The sequence below is a fragment of the Rattus norvegicus genome, chromosome 3, assembly GCF_036323735.1.
Source record: "Rattus norvegicus strain BN/NHsdMcwi chromosome 3, GRCr8, whole genome shotgun sequence".
Lineage (NCBI taxonomy): Eukaryota > Metazoa > Chordata > Mammalia > Rodentia > Muridae > Rattus > Rattus norvegicus.
Genome location: NC_086021.1, coordinates 165,487,481 through 165,500,665, shown reverse-complemented (window position 1 = coordinate 165,500,665; position 13,185 = coordinate 165,487,481). Strand labels below are relative to the sequence as shown.

General features: G+C 51.6%; 1 protein-coding gene across 27 annotated transcripts in view; it reads right to left on the bottom strand.

Moving 5' to 3' along the window:
* The window catches only part of Epb41l1 (erythrocyte membrane protein band 4.1-like 1), a 123,527-nt gene that overhangs the window by 12,156 nt on the left and 98,186 nt on the right, over positions 1-13,185 (bottom strand). For 11 of the 27 annotated variants that reach the window (XM_063284435.1, XM_017592007.3, XM_017592006.3 and 8 more), the window contains 5 exons: positions 8,892-10,697; positions 8,290-8,400; positions 6,832-7,239; positions 5,087-5,191; positions 1,513-1,593 (listed from right to left, as the gene is read on the bottom strand). In XM_063284435.1, the coding sequence (XP_063140505.1) occupies positions 1,513-1,593; positions 5,087-5,191; positions 6,832-7,239; positions 8,290-8,400; positions 8,892-10,697 (2,511 nt within the window). The remainder of the gene's footprint in view (positions 1-1,512; positions 1,594-5,086; positions 5,192-6,831; positions 7,240-8,289; positions 8,401-8,891; positions 10,698-13,185) is intronic. The other 16 variants (XM_063284436.1, XM_063284442.1, XM_063284440.1 and 13 more) reach the window with 3 other exon arrangements.

Sequence of the window (13,185 nt, the reverse complement as noted above, 5' to 3'; positions counted from 1 at the left end):
ACTCGTCACTGGTTTGGGGGACAAATGAATGGATGAATGGATGGATGAAGAGATGGATGAAGTTAACTGTCTATGCACATTTAAATCTACCCTTACAAGCATCTCAGCGCCTCAGAATAATGGTTGGGAGGGAGAGAAAGAACCGAGTGATCAGAGATACATGTGCCATCTGGTGACAGGCCGTTTCTTGATCCTGGAATCAGTTTACTTAAAACCCACCTGGCTGAGGATTCGGACTTAATGACATTATCATCTCAGGAACAGGTCAGGGGTTGGACAAGGGACGCCATTCAGAAACAACTCTCAGTAGCTCAGGAAGTATCAGGTATTACTACATTCTGTAGCCCCAGACCCACAGAACATCATGTTCTCACCGGTCAGGACACGGGCAGAACGGACAGACTGACAATGAAAGTGGAACTTCTGGTGTCAGAATGCCTGAGGCTAACCTGGTTTTTCTTGGTCATGTGACCTTGGGCTCATCCCTTTATCACCCCTGCCCCCGAACTAAAGTTTTCTCATGTGAAAAGGATGTAGAAGAACGGTAGATAACCATAGTTAATGATCCAGGAGGATCATAGTTAACTTCTCAGGAGGATGTCTGACACAAACCCTGCATGCCGAATAATGTCTGTTCTGTTCTGCTGGTTAAAGGCTCTAGAGCGGCAGTTCTCAACCTGTGGGTCGTGACGTAGGGACCCTGTCACAGGGTTCACACGTCAGATATCCTGCTCATCGTGTACGATTCGTAACTAGCAAAATTACAGTTACGAAGTAGCAACAAAATAATTTTATGGTCGGGGATCACCACAACCTGAGGCAGTGTACTAAGGGGTTGCAGCATTAGGGAGGTTGAGAACCACTGCTCTAGAGTCCCATAAGAAGCTGTGAGCCACACAAGAGGGGGGCGATTCCTATTTTACAGTTGAGAACACTTGAGACCAAGGACTTTTCATTACTGTTCAGGCAGCAAATAAATAGCAAAATCCACAAGGTCCCTTAAAAGGTGTCTTAAAAAAAAAAACAAAAAAACAAAAAAACAACAACAAAAAAAAAACCCTGAATATTCCAACCTGGTTCACTGCTGCCATCTACTGGCCACAGTGAGAAAGTGGTCTGCGTCACTGAGGGGGAACTGGCTTGGGATTGCTTGCAGGCTGGATGGGGTGGGATGGGGGCTTTCGGGCAGGTAAGATTCGCCTGGAATTTCAAGGTTTCTTCATGCTGAGAATTCAATCATTTTACCCTTCCCCTGCCTCTGCATGCCTGGGATGGCCCAGATAACTGAGAGTCAAGGTCTCCATTCTACACATTGTTTAATTGGCAAAAAAAAAAAAAAAAAAAAAAAAGACTAGAGCACCAACGTCCCAGGCAACAGGAATCTGGTCATCTCTCTGTCTCACAGCTGCCATCAGCTGAGGACTTGATGAAGTACCAGCCCAGTTCTGGGTACTGGGAGGTGAGAGGGAGTAGGGGCGGGTCAGAGCTGGGAGCTTCCAAGGTTCCACTTACCATAGTGGTCGAGATGGTCTCTGTGGTGATGCAGGGGGGAGTTGTCATGAAGTCTTTCGCCGCTGGAGCACCTCCATCAACCTGTGAGGCAGGGGAGGAGGCATTAGAGATGACAGGACTGCACGTACCTGTAGTATCTGTCACCTGGCTTGTAGCATTTCTGGTTACAAGGTAACAGGTTGCAGGAGTGGGCATGCACTGGGGGTGCTCACACTGTATTGTGGAGGGGCCCCAAGGCTCAGCAGAGACTTCGTTTCAATCACTCTATCGGACAAAGCAACCACGCGAGTTGATGAATTCTACCCAACCTTTGGCTTAGCAATCCCCAGGAAGTTACTCTTTGATGTCATGTTGGTTAGTTTAATATCAACTTGACACAAGCTAAAGTCATTTGGGAAGAGGGACTCTCAACTGGGAAAATGTCTCCACAAGATTGGCCTATAGGCAAGTCTGTCAGGCATTCTCTTGATTGATGGTTGATGTGAGAGGGCCCAGGTCACTGGAGGTGGCACCATCCCTGTGCACAAGGTTCTGGATGGTATAAATAAGTAGGTGGCACTCGGGAGGCAGAGACGGGCAGACTTCTGCGAGCTCGAGGCCAGCCTGGTCTACAGAAAAACCCTGGGGTGGGGGGGGGAGAGAGAAGCAACCAGTAAACATTCCCCCATGGCCTCGCTTCAGTTCCTATCTCCAGGTTCCCTCAGTGATGGATCATGACCTGAGAGTGATAAGCTGAAGCAAACCCTTTCCTCCTCAAGTTGCCTCTGATCATGCTTCATCCCAGCAATAGAAACCCTAATTACAACAGAAGTTGGGACTTTTAAAAGTTCACCAAGAAATATGAACATGGAAACTTTGCCACAGCATTGAATACTGGGAAAGATAAAATCCACCACAGGGTCCAGTGAGGGGAGACAGAAACACAAATTCAGACATGCTTCCCAAGTGGGCTCGGAATAGTGGACACAGGGCTGGGATGTGGCACAGCCAGGAGAGTGCTCACTTAGCTCACAGGGTTGGTGAGTGCTCACTTAGCTCACACACAGGGTTGGTGAGTACTCACTTAGCTCACACACAGGGTTGGTGAGTACTCACTTAGCTCACACACAGGGTTGGTGAGTACTCACTTAGCTCACACACAGGGGTGGTGGAGTGCTCACTTAGCTCACACACAGAGTTGGTGGAGTGCTCACTTAGCTCACACACAGGGTTGGTGAGTGCTCACTTAGCTCACACACAGGGGTGGTGGAGTGCTCACTTAGCTCACACACAGGGTTGGTGAGTGCTCACTTAGCTCACACACAGGGTTGGTGAGTACTCACTTAGCTCACACACAGGGTTGGTGAGTGCTCACTTAGCTCACAGGGTTGGTGAGTGCTCACTTAGCTCACAGGGTTGGTGAGTGCTCACTTAGCTCACACACAGGGTTGGTGAGTACTCACTTAGCTCACACACAGGGTTGGTGAGTGCTCACTTAGCTCACACACAGGGTTGGTGAGTACTCACTTAGCTCACACACAGGGGTGGTGGAGTGCTCACTTAGCTCACACACAGAGTTGGTGGAGTGCTCACTTAGCTCACACACAGGGTTGGTGAGTGCTCACTTAGCTCACACACAGGGTTGGTGAGTGCTCACTTAGCTCACAGGGTTGGTGAGTGCTCACTTAGCTCACAGGGTTGGTGAGTGCTCACTTAGCTCACACACAGGGTTGGTGAGTACTCACTTAGCTCACACACAGGGTTGGTGAGTGCTCACTTAGCTCACAGGGTTGGTGAGTGCTCACTTAGCTCACAGGGTTGGTGAGTGCTCACTTAGCTCACACACAGGGTTGGTGAGTGCTCACTTAGCTCACAGGGTTGGTGAGTGCTCACTTAGCTCACACACAGGGTTGGTGAGTACTCACTTAGCTCACACACAGGGTTGGTGAGTACTCACTTAGCTCACACACAGGGTTGGTGAGTGCTCACTTAGCTCACAGACAGGGTTGGTGGAGTGCTCACTTAGCTCATACACAGGGTTGGTGAGTGCTCACTTAGCTCACACACAGGGGTGGTGGAGTGCTCACTTAGCTCACACACAGGGTTGGTGAGTGCTCACTTAGCTCACACACAGGGTTGGTGAGTGCTCACTTAGCTCACACACAGGGGTGGTGGAGTGCTCACTTAGCTCACACACAGGGTTGGTGAGTGCTCACTTAGCTCACACACAGGGTTGGTGAGTGCTCACTTAGCTCACACACAGGGTTGGTGAGTGCTCACTTAGCTCACAGGGTTGGTGGAGTGCTTGCTAAGCATGTATGAAACTTGGGTTCTATTCCCAGACCCCATTTTAAAAAAACACAAAAATTTGATATTGTGGGAGGTAAAAGCAGGAGGACAAGGTCACTGTCAGCTGCACAGTAAGTTTGAGGTCAGCCTGGGATACCCAGCAGGGACCCTGCCTCATGAAGAAAGAATGGAGGGGGAGGGGCAGAGCCAGAGCCAGAGATAGCAGATGAGTAAGTTCTAAACTTCCTGAGAGCAAAGGGTTCCCTGTAGTCACTTTTACCTAATAGCTTTAAGTACAAACAGATGTGAACATCCGTGTTAGAATTTTTCCCAGGAGACAACATATGAATAATGTCATCCAGTCTGTTGAGTTTCATAACTGGACATTTTGATGTTTTGAAAACACGAGTTGCCAGATTCTGGGATTGAAGGTCATTTTGGTTTCTTTATACTTGGCATGAAAACAAAGCAAGTCAGAGAAGGCAGAGACCTGTCTGGGGTGACCCAGCTTATGATTCCTCAATGGCAGGGACAACTGCATAGCCATTACCTGGCACACTGTAACAGTGGGAGAAAAATCTGGAAAATACATTTGTGTTATTTTACGTCATATTCCAGGTTGTCTGTGCTGGGGGTGGAGCCCCAGGTAAGGGCTCAACCACCGAGCACTCAGTCCCTTTGCAGCTGACACGCAGTGGTCACCAGAAGGGACTGAGCGCTGAAGCCCTGTGGGCAAGACGAGCCAGGGGCAATCGCTCACACCTTAACCTCAGACCTACACTTTTTCAAGCTGAAGACCCACAGAGGATGCACGGGAAGTGTGCATATAGGCTGTGTGCTGTGCCCGGCCAGGCCAGCCTTCTCCAGGGTGCAAGTGAGTTCCACCTTTGCTAACACATTCTTCAGTCATGTGGGCCCAGTTTGCTCATCTTCTCAATTGAATGTGGAACTCTCATGCATAAAAAAATGGCCCAGATGAGCTCTTCCGGCCAAACGGTGATTGAAATGTCTCCTCTTCTCCACCCCTAACCCCCAAGCCACCCTGGAAGGAATCTCTCCACACCCGTCAAGCAGGCTGAAAGCCATGGCCCTAATCGGCTAGCCGTGAGCACTGAACACTCTCAGGGAGAGGCAGGAAGCAGGACCATCCCCGTTTACAGATGAAAGCATGGTTTTCCCCTGTCCCACCTCTGACCTCAGGGAGGATGAGGGGAGACAAGGCTGACCAAAGGGCTTGGCCGTTTCAGTGAGGACTCTACCCTCGATGCCCGGTCCCTGCACCAGGTTGCAGTGGGGCACAGGTTACCTGGGTGCTGTCTGCAGTGGAGACTCTGCTTTGCAGCATGGCCTCTGGCTCGATCTTCTTCCTGATTGCCAGACTGCTGACGGTCATGGTTTCTGCTTTCACAGACTATAGGAACAGAAAGGGAACACTTGGAAACTCACGTCTGGACACAACTCCTCTCCACAGACAACAGGGATGCAGGAGGAGAAAGCTTTCTTCCACCCCCACGGTTGGTCAAGTTTCTGGAGAAGTATGGAAAGGCGTGGTTGGTGTCACAGACAAACAGCCCCCAAGAGAGAGCCAAGGCCACCGCCTGCATGAGGAGAGCCAACCCCCACACCTCACGGGCTGCATGGCTTTTGAGGCTGTACTGGGATGGTTAAGCTCGATGCTCAGTGTTCTCCTTACACACACACTGCCTGTACCTTTTAGTCACTTCCTGTAAAGTGCTGCTCAGATCAAGAACTGCACACATGGAAACATCCAGGGGCCGGGCACCCGATGGGAGTGGGTGAGGAAACTAGCTGGCCGAAAGGGAAAGCATGTGGGGTTCCACTCAGGTTGGGCTTTTATCATGGCCTCTGGACGGTTTGCTTTTCTTTGTTTTTTATAATATAAGAAAATACAATGCTGTAATTTTTTTAAATTAAAGCCAGAAAAAAAACCACATCAGTTGGCCGGTGTGGCGCAGGGCCACCAGCTCGCACACTGTATTCTCGGTGTCTCAAGCTAAACGATCAGCTTCTTTAGACTCCTCTCTCAGGCCCAGTTCATGGCTATACACACTGTAGGTCTGGGGAATGGCTCTAGCTTTTCATGTAGTTGGGAGGAAGAGGGAGAAAGAGTTTCTTCCAGAATCCTGTGATCTAGTTGCTCAATTAATTGTCCCTTGGTGCCGAGAGTACCTCAGCCTTAGAGCAGCTACCACCTGCTGGGAGAAGGGCAGAGCAACCAGCCGCTGTCCTGACTGTGCTGGGAAACGCTGGAGCCAAAGTGTGGCAGGGCAAGGCAGAGCCGGGTGTGTCAGGGATAGGACTGCCTCCGGGGTAGCCAGCAAAGCACAGAGAGAGGATGCGTGAGCTGTCCTGGATCGGGTGAGGCATGGACAGGGAGAGCAAGCCTTCCACCCAGACGGTACAGCATGGGGTAGGACCGGGATGAACAAGCTAGTGTTCACCGTCTAGGGGTGGGGGTGGGGAGCAGCTGGACGTTAAGGGCAAGGGGGAGTTTCTGAAAATCCTCTGCGCGGCTCTACCAAGGGAGCCACAAAGCAGAGAAGCGCAGACGCTGGCCCTGCTCCTCCCCAAAGCCTGTGTCTTCTCTTCTCCTGGAGTGTCCACTGCCACCCCCAATGTCTCTGGACCTGGTAGATTTAAATAACGGCCTCTTCTCCAGGCCTTGGTAAAATGAGCCCTCGCCTGCACCAAGAAAAACCACTCCGTTTTCAGACCAGCTGTGGGAGCCTCAAGAGTCCACGGATACATGCTCTCTCCAGGTACCATGCAGCACAACCAGGGGTCAAGGAGTCAGTAAGCCATCACTTGACCTCAGCGAGAGATGGGGGTCACGGGGTTAAGACACCACGGAGCACCTGTAAGTGGTGAACTGACACGGCAGACATGCGGTTGCAGAACCATGCTGTTCTACGAGGGGCAGTCATGCAACACCAGACAGCTTCAGGCTGCAGCTGATGGCTGCTCTTCTTACTCATGGCCCAGAGCCCTCTGAACATGCAGTGCCCTGTTCTCCATGAAGCTCCACTGTACCTCAAACTGGGGCAATTCTGGGGTAGAACAGGCCCCTCGATCCGGGCTGTCCTCGATGCCCCCAGATTCATCCTCTTGGCTGGAGGGCCCCTTGAGGTCCCTGGCGAACACCAGGCCCTCTGTCTCAGAGTCACTTTTATCCCGATCGAGCTCAGGGAGGCTTCGGGAGAAGTCTTCAAAGGCGCCCCCGTGGTAGTCACCAATAACCGTGAAGTCCACCTCAGCTTCCAGGCTGGACGTGGAGCTGACCGTTATGCTGGAGCATTTGCGTTCAATGGCCAGGTGGTTGTCCTTCAAGAATACCGCATCCCTCTCCTGGTCCTGGTCCTCATCTCCCGTGTCACTCTCTGGGGCACGTGGGCGTGGCGGTTTGACTTTCTCCTCCGAGCCCTCCCTCAGCCCTGCTCTCTATGGCCAGATAAAATCAGGGGGGTGGGGATGTGGGGTGGGGAGAGAGAGAGGTCAAGATGGTGAATGCCAGAGGAAATCTCAAGGTTGTGATGATGTTCCCAAGTGGCCAGGGAATGCAGAAACACCCCAGAAAGGTTTCCTGGGAATCGAACACAAAACCAAACCAAACCAAACCAAACCTTCTCGAGAGTGGGGACACTCCTTTGGAGGGGAGGGTCTCCTATGGATGCCAAAGCAAGTACAAAGCTAACATCCTTCCAGTGAGTTCTGGACAGGAGGCCCCTCCAAGGCTAGGATCCAAAAGCCTATCGGAAGCGGCATTGTGCAAAAGGCAGGGATGGAGGCCTGGACCACAGGCCCATCCGTGCAGGCGGCATTGAGGCAAACTGAGGAAGAAGGCCAGGGATTCGGGGGGAACCCGGGAGAGGAGGGAGAGAGGCTGGAGCTGGGAGCTGGAGGAACACAGAGGAAGTCAGCAGCCTGTCAATTGCACTGAGTCTCTGGGGGAGGGGCAGCATCATCCAGGAGAAGAAGAAATACTGGCCCTGGCCCTCTGGACTCCAGCTTCCTGGGAGCCACACCAGTGCCACTGTGAACTCGATGGTAGCCATGGAGAGGAAGTTCTGGCCACATCAGTGTAATTGACAATGGCAGGCCGAGGGAACACCCAAGGAGAACCAGCAAACTTTGTCCTAGATACATACCTCTCAACTGGCCTGTCAGGAATTAAACACCACGCGTGCATTTTTATCTTTTTTTTTTTTTTGACTTGGTTTGTGACTACTTTTTTTTCCCAAGACCAATCTAACACCCATTAAATATTTTGAAAGAACTCGTTTCGGTATGCTTCAGAGATTCACTTGTTAACCAGCCTCCACGTGGCCAGGTTCCGGAAGGTTGAGAGGTGTGAGGAATACATTGCGGACAAGCCAGAGTGTGAACAGCCACAAAAGGGTTGCCACTAGAGCGGGTGGGAAACTGGGGAAACGGCGCATCCCAGTTGGATGACGATGACCTGGTCATCGGGCACAGAGGGACTGCAGAGACCTGAGGGCCTGGAGGGCTGGCGAATCTCAGACGCCCCCCCTTTCCAGGGGTGTTTGGCGCTAAGCGGCGGAAGGAGCTCTTGTCTTCCCTGCCCGCGTCTCCGGATTTGCTCTGGATTAGAGAAGACAGTTAGTCTCGAGGAGGTAGAAGGAGGGTGGAGAGGGAGACAGAGTGGAGGAAACCTCTGAACTGTCAGCTGCTACAAGGTAGGCTACAGGGGTGATGGGAAGGATGAAGAGAGACCACTGGATAAGCCAAGCATGATGGGGAGGAATCCAGCAGGTGGGAGGGGCGAGGCAAAGCAAGTATGTAAATTGCTGTTGGTGGCTCCTTCTCTGTGGCCATTGTGTGATCCTCTGAACATAAGGTCACAGCAAAGGCTGGAGAATCTAACAAGCTAACAAGGGCTAAGCAGACGGCCCCATCTTTTAGCCTGGGCTATCTCAGGACCAGGTAGGAGAAGACCTTCTAAGGAAGAACAAGCAGCATCATTGCAGGAATGGCGAGGGCCGCTGAAGCATGCTTCTAAGAAGCCACTTAGCATGCGGTCAGCCTCCATAAATGGGGACTTAGTGGGTGCAGGGGCTCATGTGGCCAGTTACCCCAGTAGCTTCCTCCAGCGTGGTTTCACAGCCTGAATCAGGGGACACGAGCTCTGGGTCTGTGCATCTTTCCTGGTGGTAGGTAGTTGGGGTGGCCAAGTCCCCAGGGGGCTGGAGTTGGACAAAGCCCAAGTCTAGAAGATTATCTTGCTGTTCTACCTGTCCTGGGGAAGCTCCTGAAGGCAGCTCATGTGGAAGGCTCCTCATTTCACCCTGACTGGCTCGGCAAGCCTCAGCTCCATGGGTCTCAAATATCCGAATTTTGTTAGCCACTGAGGTCTTGCTAATATCTTCCTGGGAATCCCCTTGGTCCCAGTCCTGGAGTGAAGTCTCCTGCTTTCCTGAAGGGAACATCAATTCACCCAGGAGTACAGGTTCCTCACTTCCTTCAGGGACAAACCTGGGCTTCTTGCTGGCAACTGGAGGTGCTTTGCGGTCACCGTGTGGGTCCTTGGGTACTGGGCTCTCTTCAGGAAGATGGATATATTTGAGAACTACAGGGAACTGGTCTCTAAAGAATTCCCTGGACTCTGAAGGCCCCCTTGACCCAGGAGGTAGTGGGCTTAGAGAGGTGCCCTCCATAGCTGCCAGAACCTCAGTGTGACCAGAGGAGACTGGCAGGGGGCTGACTGTCTCCCTGTCCTCTGTCTCAGGTTCTACTGCAGGAGGGGAAACTGTCCCCTTCTCTTTGGGCAGGAAGCTGCCTTGGTCTGGCCTGGCTGGCTTCCTGACACAAGGAGGGATGGTCCTCAGAAGGGCACAAGCCTGGGCGTCTAGGTGCACCCCTCCTCCTCTACCAGGGGGGCTCTTCTTCCTTCTTGCTGGGGGACTTTTCTCAGTCTTTCCCATCCAGTCCATATTTGTGGGGACCTCATCTTCAGCTACACTGGCCAGTGGCTGGACCAACTCTCCTTCTAGCCTCTGCTGTGTGTTTTCCCAGACCTCTTCAAAAGTCTGACCGACAGCAGCTCCCTGAGGGTCATCAGGTCTTCCATGGTCCCTGGGAGTCCAGGCTTCTTCTGCTGAGGGAGCCTTATGGGCTTGGTCTTTATGCTGGCTGGAACCTGGGGCAGAAGCTCTTGGGTCTGAGGACTTCAGCTCCCAGTTCTCTGTGTGCACTCCTGCCAGCTCCAACCAGGTCCCATCTCCAGGAAGGGCATCTGGGTGCTCTTCTCTGTGCTCTGAGGGTGGGGCGAGAAGCTGGTCTTCAGAGTCTTTCTCTCCATAGTGCAGACAGAAGCTCCTTTCTGCGAAGGAGGTGTCAGTCTCATCGCTTGAGTCAGCTCTGGCTTCGGCTTGGGCTGGATCCAACAGGAAGGACTGGAGTCCTCCCTTGTCTGATGTAGGAGAAAGAACCTCTCCCTGCACTGGGCCAAGCCCTGCAGCTGTTGGTCTTCCCCAGGTCTGGGGCCTCTCCAGTCCCCATTCTACTTGGCTCTCTAGTTGACCATTTGAGACTCCGTGGTTCCTGAGCTTGAGCCTGGAGCCCTCGGGAAGCTTGTCAGTTGATGTGGCCTCTCCGGGACCTCCCCGGTCTTCCTCTCTCACGGTCTCAAAGTCTTCTGGACTTGCAAGCATCTTGCCCTGCTGTTGAGTACTTGTTCTTCTGGTTCTCACTGTTTCTTCCGTGGCCACTTCGACTTTGAACTTGTCCACCAGAATGTCTACCTTGGAGAGTCTGCCGTCAGCAAGGATCCCACTGAGGCTTGATCCACTTTCTTTCCGTTGTGTGGCGGCCACTGTTAGGAGGCCGAGGTCTTCTGGCCTAGTGTACACTCTTTCTATAAATACCCAATGCTCTGAGCCCTGTGTTTCAATTGGAGCAAGAAGAGTTAACATGAAATTGCAGGCATCTGAAGGGATGGCCTCTCCCCTCTGTAAAAAGGGACCAATCTACCACCAAAGGGTTTGATGCTGTGTCTCCAGCACTGACAGGGACAGAAAGGGGTGACAATGCTCATCATTATTGTCAAAGCTCTTTTTCCCATTAAGACTCTCTTCAATCACTGATTCCAACCTGATAAAGTGGGATGGGATCTTGTGCCCTCCCTAGAAAAAAATGGGAAAAGGGAGATCCACACAGGCTAGGCCTCTTCCTCTTGTAACTGAATATTTGCAACTGTCAGAGGGGAAGGTACTTACACCACAGGAATCTCTGGATATTGAGGTGAAAGAGCTCCAGAGACATCCAGTGTCATCTCCCTCTGGGGGAAAACAGGTCTAGAGAAGGCACCAGTTGGAGCAATGACTTAAACAGCTTGAACATTCTGGGGTTCAGCCCAAAAGAACACTTTTAAGACCAATCCTTGGAGAATTCTAACAAAAATCCATGGAAAATAGAAAAGAACCAACCATATCATACCACAGAGGAAAAGAACCACAGATAGTAATATCATAGAGCCAAAGGGACAGGGTGTGGCACTGTCAGATTTCACAGAACAGTCTTCTGTCCATTCCTACCAGCTTAGGGGTAATGACAGGTTTGCTTCTCGAATCATTACCAGAGCCTTAAGACCATTGGGATTTTACTATAGGGACCATAGAATACTTTCTCCCCACACAATCTCCTCAGAGGTCCAATAAATGCATAACACAAACAGTAAGCAACCCTGGGGAAGTTGCAGTCCTGCATGGCCCCGAGGCCTGAAATCACGGCCTTCACTTAAGGCCTTCAAGATGCAGACTTGGAATTCAACTTCCAAATCTAAGTGCAGGGGAGGAAAACAACTCTTGATCACCTAGTTATGGACCCTGGAATCCAAGAAACGACTGTGAGGTCTCTGAAGTTTAACCTTCCCACCCCGCAAGACTGCCCCCATGATGAGGTGTGCCTGAGACTCCTCCCACACAGGGCTCCTTTTCAGGCTGTGGCTTGGTGATGAGTCAGCTGACAGAGCTGGACGGATCAAGGGAACACTGCAAGACATTTTTCCTAGGTCAGGGGATCTGACCTCATTAAAAGAAAGATCATGAGGAAGGGGAGGGCCAGACTCTGTCTGGTACAGCTTTCTGAGATGTTTCAGGTGTCTATACCTGAAGCGTCAGGGGTCCTGCCCTGCCAGCCTGCAGAGGTAAGAACCTGTCTCATCTCCTCGGGAAGCAAGTTCTGTCAACTGCTTCCATTTCAGCATCTAATATTATCAGCCTAGTGGCGATGGTCAAAGTTGGCCAAAGAGGCCGCTTTTGAAACATTCCCATTCCAACTTCAAATAGCAAGTAGGCCAGATGAGCAATGGTGTGTGTGGTGGAAGCTGGCACAGACGGGAAGGATTCTAGAGGCAGAGAAGGGAAACACATGGTAATGTTTAGTTATTAGATGGCAGGCAGTGCCAGCCCTTCATCTACATAATTAAATTTACTCCAATTGACAACCTTGTTGCAGAGGGGGAAACCAAGGCTCCCAATGAAGGCATTTGCAGATCACACAGTAGTGTTGAGGGAAGAAACAAGGACTCTGACGCTAAAAAGGCAACAGTTAAGGATGGATGGGTGTGGAGTGGGGGCATGATTTACGAAAGGAAAGAAAAGAATGAGTTGGCTGCTCAGAGTCACAAGATGGTGCAACACTAGGGTCTCTGGAGACAGGCCAGCCTCCTAGAGATTCCCTCCTGAGTCCCTGGTTCTCCAATGCCTTGCTCAGAGCACCCCCAACCATCTGACGGAGCTGCCCCTGCTCCAGCCACAGGAGTGGAAGAGGGGGACATGTCTACTTCATGATGGACAAGAAGAAACCCCAGAGGGCAGCTGCTGACTCCTGGCTGTTCGGGCCCTACCTGGAATTCTCTCAATTACAGCTGGGATCTGAGGGGGTCTAGGAAAGGGACTCTCTAGAACCCGCATCCTAGGTGAAGCTGTTAGAAGAGGCGCAGAGAGACGGTGTTCAGTTTCTCGAAGGACAGCTTCAAGGAGGCTGCAGAGTAGGACCAGGGTCACTAGGTAGCAAGAAGAAGCCCTGGTCAGAAGGACAGACTTCAGGCAGAAGGACAGAAAACTTCATGCTCAGCTCAGTACATGGGAGGCCAAAGCAGAAAAGACCATACATTTGAGTCCAGTCAGGGCATCATGGAAGACCTTGCGGAAGGAGAGATAAGACACAGGGAGGGGAGGGGAAGGAGGGAATGAATGGTCGTGCTGACCGTAGATGAACCAGTGAGGCTGATATGACAGGTCACGGGAGAAAGGTGCACACTCATTCCCCACACAGGCACTGTCCTTGTTTCTCAGAGCATCTCCATGCCCCCAATGCTGGGCCGCTGCCCTCAGGAGAGAGCACTGAATGGCTTGTTTTTATTTC